The sequence below is a fragment of the Acomys russatus genome, chromosome 7, assembly GCF_903995435.1.
Source record: "Acomys russatus chromosome 7, mAcoRus1.1, whole genome shotgun sequence".
Taxonomy (NCBI): Eukaryota; Metazoa; Chordata; class Mammalia; order Rodentia; family Muridae; genus Acomys; species Acomys russatus.
Genome location: NC_067143.1, coordinates 38305394 through 38321746, shown reverse-complemented (window position 1 = coordinate 38321746; position 16353 = coordinate 38305394). Strand labels below are relative to the sequence as shown.

Below are 16353 nucleotides of genomic sequence, written 5' to 3'. Positions count from 1 at the left end.
AGTGCCCCCCTTTTCTTCACCGTTCTGTCCCTCTGGACTCTAGAGATGGGGGGCAGAACGTGCAAGTACAGATGCGTCTTTCCGAATGCATGAATGAATGACATTCACTCTGAGAGAGTGATTAGACCCTGAGAGCTACTGGATGACTCTAAGTCAGCTCGGCATTTGCATAGTGATAGCAGCAAAACGGACCGCCCCCAAATGTTTACAAGTCAAACATTCTTAAAAGGGATCCCAAAAAGGTCAAAATGACATACAACTATTATTTTATGTACTATAAACGCTTACAGGGTTCACATGGTGGAAGAAGAAAGGTAGTGACAGGTGAGAGGAGTGAAGACAGGACCTAATTTTATAGCATGTGGATCTTGTCACTTCCAAAAAGAAAACAGACTAAAACTTAGTTATAAATCCCAGAAGATTTGAATAAAAATTACCCAGTGGCTTAGCTTACAGGAACAAAACCGCTCATTTCCTACATTGCTGATCAAGTATTTTTTTTTAATCCTCCTAAGTGAATTCGATTCCGAGGCATTAGTATCCCAAGAGCATCTTGACCTGTAGTCTGTTGCCTCCATCTGCCAAGCGCCTGATTCTCAGGTACCAAGGTTTTAGCCCTGTGTTTTTATACGAAGGCAATTTATTCTGCTCTTGGGATTTAGTTGAATGCCTGGTACATTGTTTTAACAACTCTGAAAGCTCTGGTTTGAAGCTGAGAAATGTTTAGGGTTTGTAATACGGAGAAGATAGTCAAAACAGAGTTTTCAGAGATCTGAGCTGTAGCTAAATTGGTTGAGACACCAGGACAGTTTCTAGCTGTTTCCAGTTACAAGTCACCTGGACACTTAGGTGTGTGTTGGGGGGGGGGGGGGGGCGGGGTGCTGGGGAGGAGCTGGCCTTTACCAGAGTTGCTCCTTGAAACAAGCAAAAATGGGCCGTCAGCACAACACAACCTCTTCAAAGAAAATGCTTTCGCTGAGTGTAGTGCCCCCACCCTAGTAATCCCAGAACCAGATGGTGAGGCAGGAGAATCACTGTGAGTTTGAGGCCAGTTTGGGTTACAGTGTGACCCCATCTCTCCCTAATCCCTTGGAAAAGAGAAACACGCTTTTACCATGAAGAATCAGGGGATATACATGTTTAGCCTGTAGGAACACACAACAGAAACATCGCACGGTACTCAATAAACGCATACAAGTTTTTATGTTTTAACTTAAAAAAATAATCAATATATTGTGACTTTCAAAAGGATGAAGAGGAACTGATCCGAAGATGAGATGAGGGTGACATATACGTGAGCTTTGGAACCCTCTGCTCTGACTGTTGTCAAACTTTGTCAAGGAAGAAGATTCTTCCTGCGTCTGATCAAGCATGCACACACCATCTTCAGAAAGGGAAAAACAGAACCTCTTTAAAGTTAAAAAACAAACAAACAAACAAATAAACCAGCAGTTGAATTGCATGTCAAATAACAGCTTGGGAATTGGCTGAGATTTTCCCATAGTGATCTTTAGGTGGTCTTCTTTCATCCCTGTGGCTCAGGGACTCAGTCGTCACAGTGGCCACTGTTGTTGAGGGTACTGAACTCTGGCAGTATTTCCTTAGAGTTCTTGTGGAGCTACTGTGTGCCCATCAGCAAATGAAGGGAAGCCGAAAGCATCTGGCGTTCCCAAGGGCACTGAGCAGACCAGTTGCCAGAGGAAACATTGTGCTGTGTTGAATTGTTCCTGTAGCACAGATGTGTCCAGGTTTCTGCTTAGGTCTTGGGATGAAATTAGAAAATCCTTTCGGGAAAATTATCATTGTTTCCTTCAAGATCTACTGACATCTTCCTCTCTTTATGTTTGTTTTAAGAAACTTAGAACGTCCGACACAGATTGAATGGACTCAAGACGCATGATGACTTACTTCTGTGGGTGTAGACATTGTGTCCGTGTCACACTGGCTAGCCTATTTTGCACAGGACGCTTTCATTTCTTGCTTTATAAAGTACTTTTAAAATCTGTTCTGGGGGCTAGAGAGATGACTCAGTGGTTTAGATCGCTTGAGGCCCTTCCAAAACATCTAGGTTTGATTTCCTGTACTCATATGAAAACTCACAACCATCTGTAACCCCAGTTCCAGGGGATCCAATGCTCTCTTCCGGCCTCCCCAGGCAGCAGGTGTGCACAAGGCACAAGGACACATGTACAGGTAGCTTATAATAGGGAGGAAGCAGGGAAGGTCTCACCCCACATTGCAGAGGAGGTGACAGGGAGACAGGAAGAGGCAGCTTGGAAGATTTGGGTCTTCAAGACTGAAGGAATGCAGCCACAAGCCAAGGATCATTAGCTCTCTCCAGCACCTGGAGAAGACAAGGGAGGCTTTCTCCTGGAGCTCCCAAAGGGAGCGTCCTTTCACTATACGTGGGCACAGGGACGGCATCCTGCCTGGAGTTCACACTTCTGTCTCCAGAACTGGAAGGACACAATTCTGTCTGTTGTTTCTTTTCTTCCTTGTTGTGGAATATTAACTATAATGGCTTGAGTGAGAACAGCTACCGTAGGCTTGCTGCAGGATATTTGATCCAATTGTGAACTCTAAAAACCTGTCTTTTGTTGAGCCCTCCTAACACACACCTTTAATCCAAGAGCTTTCTGTACACAGGATTTAATAAAATTAACCCTAGGTATAGAAGCAGAGCAAGAAACCAGATGACAGGGATTAAAGAATAAGAGGTATTTTGAAAGGAATTTAACACAATGTGTAGAAGTAGAAGGCTCTTTTAGCTTTTAGCTCTTGAGCTCCTTGGTCTTTGGCTTTTTGGGTCTTTTGAGATTTGAGCTAGCAAGCCTTTGGTCTTGGGTGTCTTGGCCTTTTCTTCCTGGGCTGTTAGCTGAGCTAGTGAGCCTTTTGGGCCTCTTCCACTGAGACGTGAGCTGAGGAGGAAGGTCAGCTGGGCGATATCTCTGCCTCTCTGAGTTAGCAAGTTTTCACCCCAGCACCTGGCTCCTGAGTCTTTATTGGTAAAATAGAACATTTGGGGTTTTCATTTAAAACAACTGAAGCTCACATGTTTGAATACTTGGTTCAGAGTTGATGGAATTGTTTCAGAAGGATTAGGAGGTGTGGCCTTGGAGGAAGAGCTATGTCACTGGGGATGAGCGTTGAGGTTTCAAAAACTCAGGCCATTCCCAGTGTGTCTCTCTTTGATTCCTATCTGTGGATGAGAATGTCAGCAAGCTCTCAGGTACTGCTCCAGTGCCATGTCTGCCTGCCTGTTCCCATCCTCTTTATTATATTAGTCATGAATTCACCCTCTGAAACTGTAAGCCCCAATAAACTCTTCTATAAGTTGCCTTATTATAGTACTTGAAAAGTAACTAAGATACCATCTCCCTACACTTCTGAGGTGCATCACAGGTTGGCTGAAGACTTGGTGTCTACCTGCCTCAGACTCTTAACTGCTGGAATGATGGGTATTTGCCACCCATGCCTAATTTCTGTTTCTGTTATTTAAAATACCAGCTCAGGGTAATTTGTTATAGTAACAGTAGAAAATTAATAGAGTCACTTTATCTTTAAAATGAAGTCAGTGCTAATCTATACTTTGAGATAATTTTTGTAAGAGTAAAAATGAATGAAAACTCTAAAAGAGACTCAGAAGAGTTTTTTGGCCTAGAAAGTACTTTTAAATGTTACATGTAGTTGTGATAAATCCATTTAAAACATTGGGCTAATATCTGTGATAGATGTATTAATTTAATTTGTTGATATATTTGAAATATAGCACAAAAAGACACTCAATTTTTAAGTGGATAAATAACATGTTCACTGAAATTAAATATAAAAGATTAACAAATTCAGGTAAAAATTTCACCCTCTCAGACTCTTTGGCCACCCTACTACCATAAATTGTACCCTCTTAGCTACTCAACGCACTACAAAATGAAACAAAAATAAAGTAAAATTTGATAAGAAAGATATTTGAAGGAGAATATAAAAATCTGGTGTTCTGTTTTGCTTTACTGTTGTTGTGATAGTTTGGGGAGGAAAGAGTTTATTTGGCTTATATTTCCAAATCACAGTCCATTGCTGAGGGAAGTCAAGGCAGGAACTCAAGGCAGGAGCTTGAAGTAGAAATCACAGAACACTCTTTCCTCTTGCTCCCCAGCTCATGGTTAGCTATGTTTCTACACAGGTCCACCGGCCCATGGATAGCACCACCTATGGTGGGCTGAGCGAGCCCTTAGACTATTCTTTTATGTTGACAGGGGAAATTAACTAGGAGAGCTGTCAAGATTTCGGAAGGCAGATTTTCCTGAAGCACATATCAGGTAAATTGGTATGCTCTTTGGTGAAAAACAGTTTCATAATAAATGTTTCTAATGTTGATATTCTGTCCTAAAGACAGAATGATGTTTGAAAGCACACACAAGGGTAGCATGGTTCTTTATTACTCAAATACAGAAAAATAGCAATAGCCTTAATGTTTTTTCAACAAATGTTTTTTGATGCAGGGTTTCCCTCAACTCTCAGTGCTCCTGCCTCTCATTTAAGGTTAACATGTTTTGTTGTTGTTGTTGTTTGTCATTAAAAAAATTTTTTTTGTATCCAGGTGTGGTGGTGTACTCCTGTAATCCCAGCACTGAGAGACAGAGACAGTTGGGTATCTGTGAGTTCAAGGCCAGCCTAGTGAAGGGATCCAAGGTGGGAACCAGAGAGAGAGAAGTGGCTATGAGGTCACAGATGAAGAAGGAACAGCCTGGGTGAGACTAAGATGGCGGGTGACAGGCTATGTGGTTGGGAAATAGGCCAGGCCAGCATAGTTAGGTTAGAATAGCTCAGTATCTGCCCAGCTATAGTACATACAGCTTTTAATAAATATAACAGGTCTCTGTGTCATTCATTATTCAGGAGCCAAGGGGGGCATAGAGAAAAACATGATTTTAGTTTGAGATGGTACTCAGCTGGCTTTGCTAGGGTGGGCAAAAACAAAACAAAACCAAAAAGAAACAAAAAAACACCCATGATTTTATACTTTGGTATATTTTAGTTTGAGATGATACTAAGCCGGCTTTGCATTCACTCCATGACCCAAGCAGGGTTGGAACTTGTGATCCCCCTGCCTTAGTCTTTTTATTAGCTGAGATTTTAGACATATGCCACCATGCGTGGGTTAATTGTATCTTGTCTTTTATTTGTTCATTGTTCGCAATGGCAATGTCGTTAAAACTCCACTGCAGAAGCATAGCCAGAAAGCTCTGCACTGTCTTTATAGCCCTGATTATCATGACTATTAACATTTCAACATCAGCGGGAAGCTTGGGGAGGAAGCTTGAGATGAGCTGGTGGAGAACCGACCCAGCTCTCTGGGGAGAACTTGAGAAGAGGAACACTGCAAACACATCCGTTATAAATATGCTTCCTGCTCTCTCCTAGCCACTTACAAGTATGGTAGACCCCTTACCATGCTTCCCCTCCTCTGAGAAATGAACAACATTCATGTGTAGCTTCATTTAAAACAATTTGCCCCTCTAGTTCTCTCTGTTCTTACCACACTGCCCTCTTCACTGTGCCCCAACACAGCTCACTCAGGGTGCCGCCTTACTCAGACTCTTTCACAACCAAGTAGCTATAACAGCAGACGGATACCCTCCGCTGATAGCAAATTATGCTTTTATTTACAGTAGCTATGTACACACACACACACACACACACACACACACACACACTTATTCCGGGATAGTTTGGTTTTTATGGCACGACAGGAAAAAAAGTGAACACAACAATTTCCATATTCCATCTTTATTTAAAAAAAAAAAAAAAAAGGACTATTTGGGTGAATTAAAAGCAGCAACAACAACTGAGTCCTTAACAGTCTCCTAAAATAAAATCTATTTTTTTTTTTTCAGCCAAAACCAATCTGCTTGGTGCTTGATTATGAACACAGCCTTTGGTTACATAGTCTAAACCTTAACTTTGTGTTTGCCTGGGGCCAGCACTGATAGGCTTTGAGACTTTTCTTTTTACATGCAATGTAGAGATCACTCTGCAGGGTTGTCACACTGAAACCTGGCAAGTTCGTAGCTGTTAGCAATGTTGTGGATTATAAGGCCAGCACAGTTCCTGGTCACAGTGTGAGTTCCCAAATTGGCAGCCATGCTTTTCTGTGTCGGTAATAACAGCGTTATTTGTTATTTAAACTTCACGATAAAACTCTGGCCAGGATGCTCTGGGTTTATTAATTTAATATGAATTGTTGTTATAGTGATGATTATCACGGCTCTCAAAATCATTTTAACACCAGCACAGGTGTTTGGCTAGACAGCTTGGTATTAGTTATAGTTTTGATAACTGATCCTATTTCATGTAGGAATTTGCAAAGGAGACGTTGCAAATGTGTTTCTGATACACCACGATGTTACTCCTGGGTGAACACACTGCACAAGCTCTTTTAGCCTGTTACATACACAGTCAGAATGCTGAAAATACCTTCCTCTTCCCGAGGAACTAGCCTGAAGACAATCGGAGTCCTTAGGAAGAAGCTACCTCAAGTTACTGCATCTTCCCATGGACTAAGGAAACAGCTTGCCAACGCTGAGGATACAGGGACTTGTTTCTAGACCCGGTGGAGGCCTGCTGTCTGGCCAGTGAGACTGTGCTGGGTAACTGAGCATGTGGTCCTGCCCAACTGCAAAAAAAGATGAAGTTCATTAAGTGGTGATGTGACAGTCCCGCAGGAAAGCAGGTGTTCTGTGCCCTTCTCTTTGGCTCTCTGACTAACAAAAACGATGGTCCCTAAGAAACTGGGATTTCCCCAGGAGTCTCACTCTAGGAGAAGGAACACACTGAAGCCTAGTGTCAGCTAAAGGAGAGACTTGTGTCTGGAAAGACATTCCACACTGTTCCCAGCTTCAGGAGAGACTGGAGCTGAGATGATGGGTCAGTGATGGGCAGGACCACACCCTGACCAGGACTGGTTAGCTGTACATTCCTTCGCCTGCTATTTAAACTGTGTAAGACTGAATCTCTGTTAGGACCCTGAGGATGGACTTGGGTAGGGCATTAACTGGGCTTCTTTATTTCTCTCCATATTGATTACAAGTATCTTTTCTGCCTTGCACTATTACATGTTTCTATTTTTCTTTTTAAATTTGCTTTACATCTCAATTGTAGCCTCCTCTCTCCTCTTCTCCTAGTTACACCCTCCCTCCTTTCCCCTATGCCCCCTCTCCTACTCCTCAGAAAAGGGGAACCCCTACCACCAACCCATTCCAGCACATCAGGACTGAGCACATCCTCCTCCACTGAGGCTGGGCAAGGCAGCCCTGCCAGGGGGAAATGACTGAAAAGCAGGCAACAGAGTCCATGTCAATTTTCTTTAACAGAGCTATTGAGGAGAGATGGGCACACCTAGCTTGATGGAGCTGCCAGGGCCCAGGCCCTGACATCAACAACTCTGGTAACTGTATCTTTGATGAAGTTAAAAAGGAATCTTATTGCATTTCTAATTTACTAATTTGGAAACTGTGATGATTCGGGCTTGGCATGCATGACAGAGGATAAAAATGAAATGCTATCATTTGGAAAATTTGCATTATACTGCGGGCCTTCATTTAATTATTGTACCTCTATTCCATGGGCCTATTTATCACCCTTAGGTGCCATCTGCATCGATGTGGCCTGGGTTATCAAGGTGCCTGCAGAGCACTTGGGTGGTGGAAGATGGAGAGGAAGGTTCACGAGGATTAACTTTCTAGATCCTTCTTAGGAAAGTGTCAGAGATGGACTCTGAAAAAAGAAAAAAGGTACTGACCTATGCTGAACACACCAATCTTGTAAAAACAAGCAGAGGACTGAGCCCCATACACCAGCCCTGTTCAGGATGTACAGAAGGCTGAACCACTGCGCCTGAGAGCAATGAGGACTTGAACTCACGTCATGGGGCAGGGCTGGAGACCACAGTTCCTAGAGGTCAGATTCTAACCCTGTTAACTAGGACCCTGAACACAACCCCAGTGAGGCATGAATTTCAGCAGGACTGAAGGGGAAGTGTGTGCTGTTCTGTTGTTGTCACTATGTGACACACAACCCTGTAAACTAATTTCCATAGGGACTTTTAAAAGCATTCTAACCACATTATCTTTTTTTTTTTTTTCCCTGTGTAAAGGAAACGTAGCAAGAACACAATTATGGGATAGACATCAAATGATCCCCAAATGGCCATAAAACAGAGATGGCGGTCAGCAGAGAAGTGGGGAGAGGGTGGCACCCTACAAGGTTCTGTTTGCTAAAACCTGTGATTGTGGAAGCTGTGTAGTTAAATTCTTCTGTGTGCTTGGTTCTAGAATTTCTACTGCTCTCCTTCTGTCTATGATCTCTCTTCTCTGGGCCTTACAAGCCCACTCCATTCTAAGGTCAGAGTACAAGTCATTAACTTGGTTTATTCTAGAAGGAGATGGCATGGTCTGGACAGGGAGGAAGTGTAGGTCTTTCTGTATAATCCAGAGTGAATTAGAACACTCATCACTCCTCCCACAAACTGGTGTAGAATGGCATTGTCCAGGCAGTGCACTTTTGAACTCAGCAGCTGTGATTTTCCCCAAGGAGATCTGCACAATATTAGGCTTTCCGTTACAAAGAAAGGCAGAGGCTTTCAGAATATATAAGGAGTTGGCCAGGAGGATGGTGAGAGTGGTGAGATGGCTCAGTGGCTGAGAGCGCTTGTTGCTCTTCCAGAGGACCCAGGCTGTTCCCAGCATCTACAGAGTGGCTCACAAGCATCTGTAACTCTAGTTCAAGTTCAAGAGATCTGACTCCCTCCTCTGGACTTTTCCAGCACTCACCAAGAAGGTGCCCAGACACACATGCAGGAAAAACAATTATATGCATAATTTTTTTTTTTTTTTTGGTTTTTCAAGACAGGGTTTCTCTGTGTAGCCTTGGCTGTCTTGGACTCACTTTGTAGACCAGACTGGTCTCGAACTCACAGTGATCCCCTTGCCTCTGTCTCCCGAGTGCTGGGATTAAAGGCATGCGCCACCACACCTGGCTATAATTTCTTTTTTTTAAAGAAGCTAACGGGAGAGAGACTTTTGAGACCTCCAGCCCCAGGATTTACCTATTAGCTGCTAACTGTTGGGGGAGGGGGAAGTGATTTTTCCCCTTTAGCTGTATAGTTGCTTTGGCTTCTGTAAGCAACCCCTCATGCATACTCCTGCAACTCGGATTAAGTTCATTGATTTGCCAAAATATGCCTGGAAGGCGTCATTTCTCTGTTTCTCCCACTGGTGATCTATCTAGGTGAGTCAGTGTTCAGCTCAAAAGCGTTCATTCTTGCACAAGCACTTAGAGGTCTGCATCTGACCCAGTATACTTCCTTAGGAAATGGGACAGAAGTTTCCAGCCCCTCCCTGCCTCCCTCGCCCCTGCAAGCCACTTGATATTTAGCTGATTGGATGACAAAAAACGCGAAGACTAGACAGAGTGAGGCAATGGCTCTTCTGGATGGATGCTTAGGGCTGAGGAAGAGAAGGGTTTTCATAACTGTTGGTGGAAATGCAAAACAAAGAGGCAGTTTATTGTGTAACTAAGTACATGCTGTCATCTAACAGTCAGGAAGGAGGGGACTATTGTCTTTCTGCTTATTCTAGCTGTCTCCATGCCTGTTTCCAGATCCTGGAGAAGAAAGCATCTGAAGGAAATGAACAGTTATTCATATGTGCGTCCAGACAGACACAGGGACCCAAGTGACTTTCCCCACCCCAGCACAGGTTAGGGTGGTTACGTCTTCCCTTGTCACAGTTATAGACTTCTCAATACATGGAGCATGCATTGTGGGTCATGTACAGGAAAGTTTCCCTCCAATTCTACTTCTTTCATCATCTTGGTGGAAACATTGTCCTTTGAGATTCTACCACTCTTTCAGAGCTCAAGGGCTCTGTTGTAGTTTTGTCTGACATGTATCCTGGACAAAGGGACCTGCATATCCACATGGGGTAAGCTGAAGGGAGACTTCAGCACATTCTGAGAAATGTCATTCTCTCTGGACAAGGCAGATCCTGTGACTGCTCTACATCTATAATTTCATCTTGTTAGCAAAAGGGAATAGAGTGGACTCTGTGTCCATGGTGAGTCCAGATGCTTGTTTCTCTCCAGTGCTGGATATAAGAAAAAGTTTGTCCCAGAATTCTGAGGCCAGAATTGGAGCCTCAGCATTTGTAGTTCTTAGTGGAGACAAATCTTCCCATGAGACAATCAGCCAATTCCAGACCTTGTCCAACTCAGGAGCCGAGGATGGGTAGAGGGGACATCTGGAGATAACGTGTGCTCTAAATAATCCCACTCTGAAGACATTACCTTCCAGGCCAGAAAGAAAGAACCCATCGGCCCCTGCTCGCCTTTTGTGCACCTTGACTCTACCACCAAGCTTTCCTTCATCCATCCAACCTGTGATACTTCTTCCCTGTCCACTTGTCTGAATTTGGAAGCACCAAGCAGATAGACTTCTGGCTATTTCCAAGAAATTGACTGAGCAGAGAGAGGCCTACTATGAGTGTGAATTGTACCATCTTGGGCCAGGGCCCTCATGTAAATGAAGGACTGACTTCCAGTGCTTGTCGTCCTCTGCCGGTCCCCCCAGAGCTGACTACACCCTGCTGCATGCTTCCATTGCCATGAACTCTGCAATTTGTTCCCCACCATAACTGACTGCACCCTCAAGCTATGAGCCAAAATATAACAGCAGGGAAGAAGGTAGCACACAGGAAAGCGCAGAACTAAGCTACTGTCAGAGAAAGGATCTGTTGCTCTCTTCCCATTTGGAACTACTCGGCTAGAATTTCTCCAGCTTTGGTCTACCCTTCTGGGTGGCCTGTTTCTGCTTCTGGCTTTACAATTTAGTCAGCCCTTTTGAAACTGGGGCAAATTTGTGGATGCCTTCTGGCCTGACAAGCATGTTGCTTCCCAGGCACCTGTTGAGTACTCTCCATCATCACAGCCTGATCTGGAGGGTAGAACACACAACACATCTGAACTACACCCATGTGGCAATGCTGACAATGGGGGGTTCTCTGAATCTGCAGACACTAATATTTCCCTAACGTTGGGATTCTAGGAGCAATGGTTCCAAGAATGATGTGGGACATCAGAAAGACTTCCTAACAATTTCTGATTCAACTAGAGTGTCTTCAAGGGCTGTTTAAAAATAGAATTTATAAACAAATGTGTCTTGCTTCATCAGAAGATAACCATGCACACTGTAGCTCCTGTTCTTGTTTCCCCGAGGTGAAGTTGATAGCTGCATTTGGCTTCTCTGTGATGTGGAGAGCCATGGGAAGCAAGTCCTAAACCCTCCAACTTAAGGAACAGACTCAATTGTCCCTCGGAGTCAGTCAGATTTACGGTTTTGATATCTGTTAGATCCAAATGCTGGTGGTTAGGCAAAAGCCACTATTCCTCAGGAGCTACCAAAGGAGCTAGTTCCCTTATCCCTGGCAGGAGAGACAAATGGCCATCTGTGGTACCTATTAGCATAACAAAGTTCATGGTCATCCTCAGGCTTCCTCCATATCACAAGGACATATTGCACATTTCAGAGTCCACGCTGACACCCTGGCTCTTCTCACACCACCCCTTACCCCAAACTTCTCCGGCTCAGAAACTCCCTCCTCCCAGCCTCTCATTTTTCTTATAGCCCTACTGTTTCTGCTACCCTCTTTTTCTTCTGTCTTCTTCTGTCAGTCCTCTCTCATACCCTCCCTTGATCCTAGCTCTCCATCCTTTCTTTTTCTTCGTCTCCCACTCTCCTCTCTTGGCGAAGTCCAGTCGGCTGGCCATGTTTAGTCTACTAGTTTCTCTCTCTGCTCTGGATCATTCCAGATGCTTCTGGCTGTACTCCTCCTCATACCTACAATAAAAACCTTCTGCTTAACAACACGTCGGAGCAGTCATGTCATCATGTGCCATAGCATAGAACTACACAGGTCAACCAGATTCTCTCTAAACCTCACGTCGTTCTCTGTAGTAAGGCGACGCTTACCACAGTGCTGTGGTACTGTGCGCTTTCCTAGATGCATGTCAAAAAAGGAGAAGGGTGCTGTCTTCCTTAGGCTGTCTATTGCTGTGACAACTGCAGAAGAAAGCATCTAGCCGTGCTTCCCGTTGCAGAGGGTTAAGAGTCTGTGATGGTGGACTGAAGGCATGGTGGCAGGGACAGCTGAACTCACATCTTGATCCACAAGCACGAGGCAGAGTGCTAACTCAAAAGGGTCTTTTGAAACCTCGAAGCCCACCCCCAGTGGCATTCTTTTGTCAGCAAGGCCACATCTTCCAATTCTCCCCAAACAGCGACCAACTAGAGACCAAGTATTCCAACACACGAGTCTATGGGGGCGAGCATTCTTAGTCACCACTCCAGACAACATTGTGGTAAAGTCTGTACACACACAATACTTGAAGCCACCTAAAGATCAGTGACCCTACCCTCTGAGGCTATACCTACCTGGAAACTGGGGGATTGGTTTCCCTTGTTTACACTGACATTTGGGAATCCAGATCTGGCTGACAGTAATACCTGGAGCTGTGTGAGGTCCCTGGATGTCATCCTTGCCAGCAGTCCTTCTACAGAATTAATTACAAACCTTACATACACCACCAGAAAAACCCTACTTTCTGAGTTTGAGTTTTGGCAGAAAACAAAACAAACAAAAAAACAACAACAACAACAACAACAAAAAAAAACCCAAAACCCAAAAATAACAACAACAACAACAACAAACAACAAACCTGGCTCATTGGTCAAATGTAAATTCTATGCATTTAAAATGGAGTTCTGATTTTCTCAGAATTAAAGCAACTCATTTGTCTCTCATCAAGGCTTGAATATTTTCTATATTATGACTCAAAGAGGTCAATTTTGTAATTCTCCAGTGGCAAAGAAAGTAATATGATTCAAATAGTCCAGATGCTTATATTTATTTAGAACCTGTTATGGCTAAAATGCATGAATAGAGTCTACAGCTACCCCTTCAGGCAGAGGCAGTGGGACAGCCAGTGAATAATGCTTCAATTTCACTTTCCCCACAACGGCAACTAACATGGTGAACCAGCTGACAGAGATGCAGGATGATGGTTCTGAGCTCAGCCTGGGTCCCTGGGTGTGCTGGGCAAAGCTCTGCTGGCATTTGCATAGGCAGCAAGTGAGGAATAAGACTGTTCTGCAAATGTCTCATCTCATCAGTTGGAGTCATCTGCCACCACTGTGTAACTGACCTAACATACCTTCCGTTCTCTCGGTTTCTGCTTCCTTTCCTGGTTGCATAATTTGCTCAAGCCATCTGTCTGCTTATGGAGCCATTCGTCCTCTTCCTGGTTTATAAAATTTTATGTACCACGCATGGCCCATTTCATGTTATCTTTTGCCCAAGGATCACCTCAGTTTCCAGTTGCCAGTGTCACCCATACTCTTCTCTAGTGATAGAGGCGTGTGTCTCATTTATGTCAACCGTTTTATTTCCTTCTCTGCATATTTCCATAACTCAGAGCCCCTGTGGCTGCATCTAAATTCATTCAGAGACCCAAGAGCCCAGCTCAGCAGTCAGTGGAAGCTATAGGAGGAGATTAGTTCGTCTGAACCAAGTTTTCTCTCTGTCCCATGAAGACAACAACCCACTGTGAGATGATCTTTAGTCTTCTGTTGTAGGTGTAATAGTGGAAGAAAAGGAAAAGCAGAAAACAACAAACAACAACGACAATAGCAGAGGGAAGAACCCGTTAGGGGCTGGGCTAAAGAGCAACTAAGGGGGCTCAGAAATTCTTGGAGTGGGGATGTTCCCAGTGCTAAGCAGGACAAGGTCTCCACCTTGTGGCAACATTCAGACCTGCAGTCGCTCTTAGGACAACAGCATCAAGTTGTCCGTGAAAGGTCAAGGACATCTGTGAGAAACAGAAACGCATTTCAGTAGGTTAAGTGCAGGGAGATGGGTTTTGTCCACGGCAACTGGCCAAGGACTCCCACTTTGACAATTAACCGTAAAGCGGTTTATTCACTCACGGAATGAGCTTCCCTCATCTTTCCAGTTTCTAAAGCTGCACCTGCCATTCCATACTCCCCCATTCTGTCTCCAAAGTCCGCAGGGTAACAACTCGCTTAGGTTTCCGTTTGCCTTCTTTATTCCACCCTCTTCTCACGTTAAGTCCACTCAGAGCACACAGGGGCTATTGCCCCATCACGGGATCCTGCATTTAATCACATTTAGAACCCCATATTTGTCCTAGAAGAAAATTCTCATAGCTTTTCAGGAAAGACTTGGGTGTTTCGTGGACCACTGTTCAGCCTATCCTGAGGAGGAAGCGGAACGGGGTCGCGCAAGCGTAACTGTAAGCACACTGGTCCCTCATGGTCCTTTCTTCTCTGCCACCACTGGATTGCAGTGTGACCTGCCACAGACGCTGCCTTTAGCGTGCTCAGAGTGGGCTTCCGGATTGGCGTAAGCCCAGTGTCACTGCCATCCCGGAGTGCTCCAATTGGGAATGAGCACTTGGACCCTTTCCAGCCGGCCCAGGAAACCCCTACCACCACCATCACCACCGTGAAAGAGAATTTACCTCTGTGTCAGCTATTTCAAGGGGCAGTACAGAAGGTCAAATGACTGTAACCTTTTGTTTGTTTGTAAGCCTTTTTTTTGATTTTTTTAAAAAAATTACATATGTGTTGGGCTGGAGAGATGGCCTCGCCAGTGAAGTCTTTGGCACCAGAACATGAGAATTTGAGTCGCATCCCCCGAACCTATGTTTAAAGAGCCAGACATGGTTGTGGCATGCTATTGTAACTCCAGGGGCGGTAGAGGCGAATAGATCCGTGGGTTGGCAGGTTAGCCAGCCAACCTCGTGTACTTAGTGAAAGTCCCTGTCTTAAAGACAAGGTAGACAGTGGATGAAACATCAAAGATTAATCTCTGGCTTCCAAAGTCCACATGCATCCATACACACATGTGCCATATGAATAGGTGCATACACATCCCTGAGCATCCACAGACACAAATTATGTGCTTGTATTATTTGGGAGGTTTTTTTTAAATTAAAGTTAAAAAATATGATTTAAAAGACAGAATTAACAAAAACAGTGCAATTTCAGGGTAATAAGATTATTGTTCAGAATATCTTGTATTTATTATTATTATTATTATTAATTATTATTATTGTTACTACTAGTACTATTATTATTATTGTTGATTATTAATTGTTTGAGAAGCATATTGGCTCCAAGGAGAATTTTCCACAAGGCTATCTAAGTATCACCATCGTGGTTACCCTCAATTCTTTCTGTCTGTGGCAGATGTTATCTAGATGACAACTCCTGTGACCTGTCAGGCTTTCCATGCAGCTGAAAACAGCAAACTCTTCACAATGCTGAACTGACCAATTCTCTTCCTCTCTTGAAGGATCCCTCCTGCTAGAGAGTTCCCGTAATTATTTGTGACATGTTCTTTGTGGGTCATTTCCTGGCACTAATAATAGATGTGAAATACTTTCTATTGACTACAGATGAGAAGGAGCACGCCCTCACTGAACGTGCTATTCAGAAGTGGCTGTGACTTCCCGGGCTGGAGGCCAGGCCCTCCTGCAGAGAATGAGTCCACACACGAGCGAGCAGCTAGCTCACCATCTGCTGAGGTTTGCTTCCTGCCCTTTGAACTTGGTGCTGGTGACCCAAGGGAGGCTCCCTTGTCTTCTTTGGAATCCTGAGAAACAAATTGCTTCTCGGTCTCAGTTTGCGCTCCATCGCCCCTCCTGCTTTCCTCGTTCCCTCGTGGTGGAGAGGGAGGACTGCAGCCCCTGTGTGTGTCAACTTCTTTTCTTTCCAGGCACCACGAGCGGCCTGGGTAAGGGGTGCTCACAGCTAGACAAGGATTCCCCAGCGTTGCATCAACAGAGGAAACACCTGTTGGAACCTCTTCGGCCTCCTTTTTATAACACATCGGAAAAAGTAGTTCCAGTTTCGGGAAAGTCAGGACTGAAATCCCTGACTTAAAGATTCAAAGAGGCCTTTAAAATGACCTCAGGGTTAGGGATGGAGAGGTTGCATGGCAGGTGAGAGCAAATTGTTGCTCATGTAGAGGATGTGGGTTTGATTCCTAGAACCCATATGGTGGTTCACACCCACTTATGAACTCCAGTTCCAGGGGACTCTAACGTACTCTTCTGACCTCTGTGGACAGCAGGCATACACGCAGTGCACACATACATGCAGGCTAAACACTCACATAAATAAAATGAGTAAATTTTAACAATTTATTTTAAGAAATAAAATAAAGAATCTCAGATTATGTTTCTCAAGGTGAGGACATTTGTCTTAGAATGTGTGTGTGT

The 16353-nt window shown here is 44.2% G+C and overlaps 1 protein-coding gene across 1 annotated transcript in view; it reads right to left on the bottom strand.

The window, feature by feature from the left end:
- Positions 1 to 14098, bottom strand: part of Tmc3 (transmembrane channel like 3) — a 55869-nt gene extending 41771 nt beyond the window's left edge. Inside the window, exons 1-3 of the mRNA XM_051149311.1 lie at positions 14036 to 14098; positions 13844 to 13917; positions 12485 to 12603 (exon numbers count right to left, since the gene is read on the bottom strand). Of these exons, the coding sequence (XP_051005268.1) occupies positions 12485 to 12603; positions 13844 to 13917; positions 14036 to 14098 (256 nt within the window). The remainder of the gene's footprint in view (positions 1 to 12484; positions 12604 to 13843; positions 13918 to 14035) is intronic.
- Positions 14099 to 16353: the final 2255 nt, after the last annotated feature.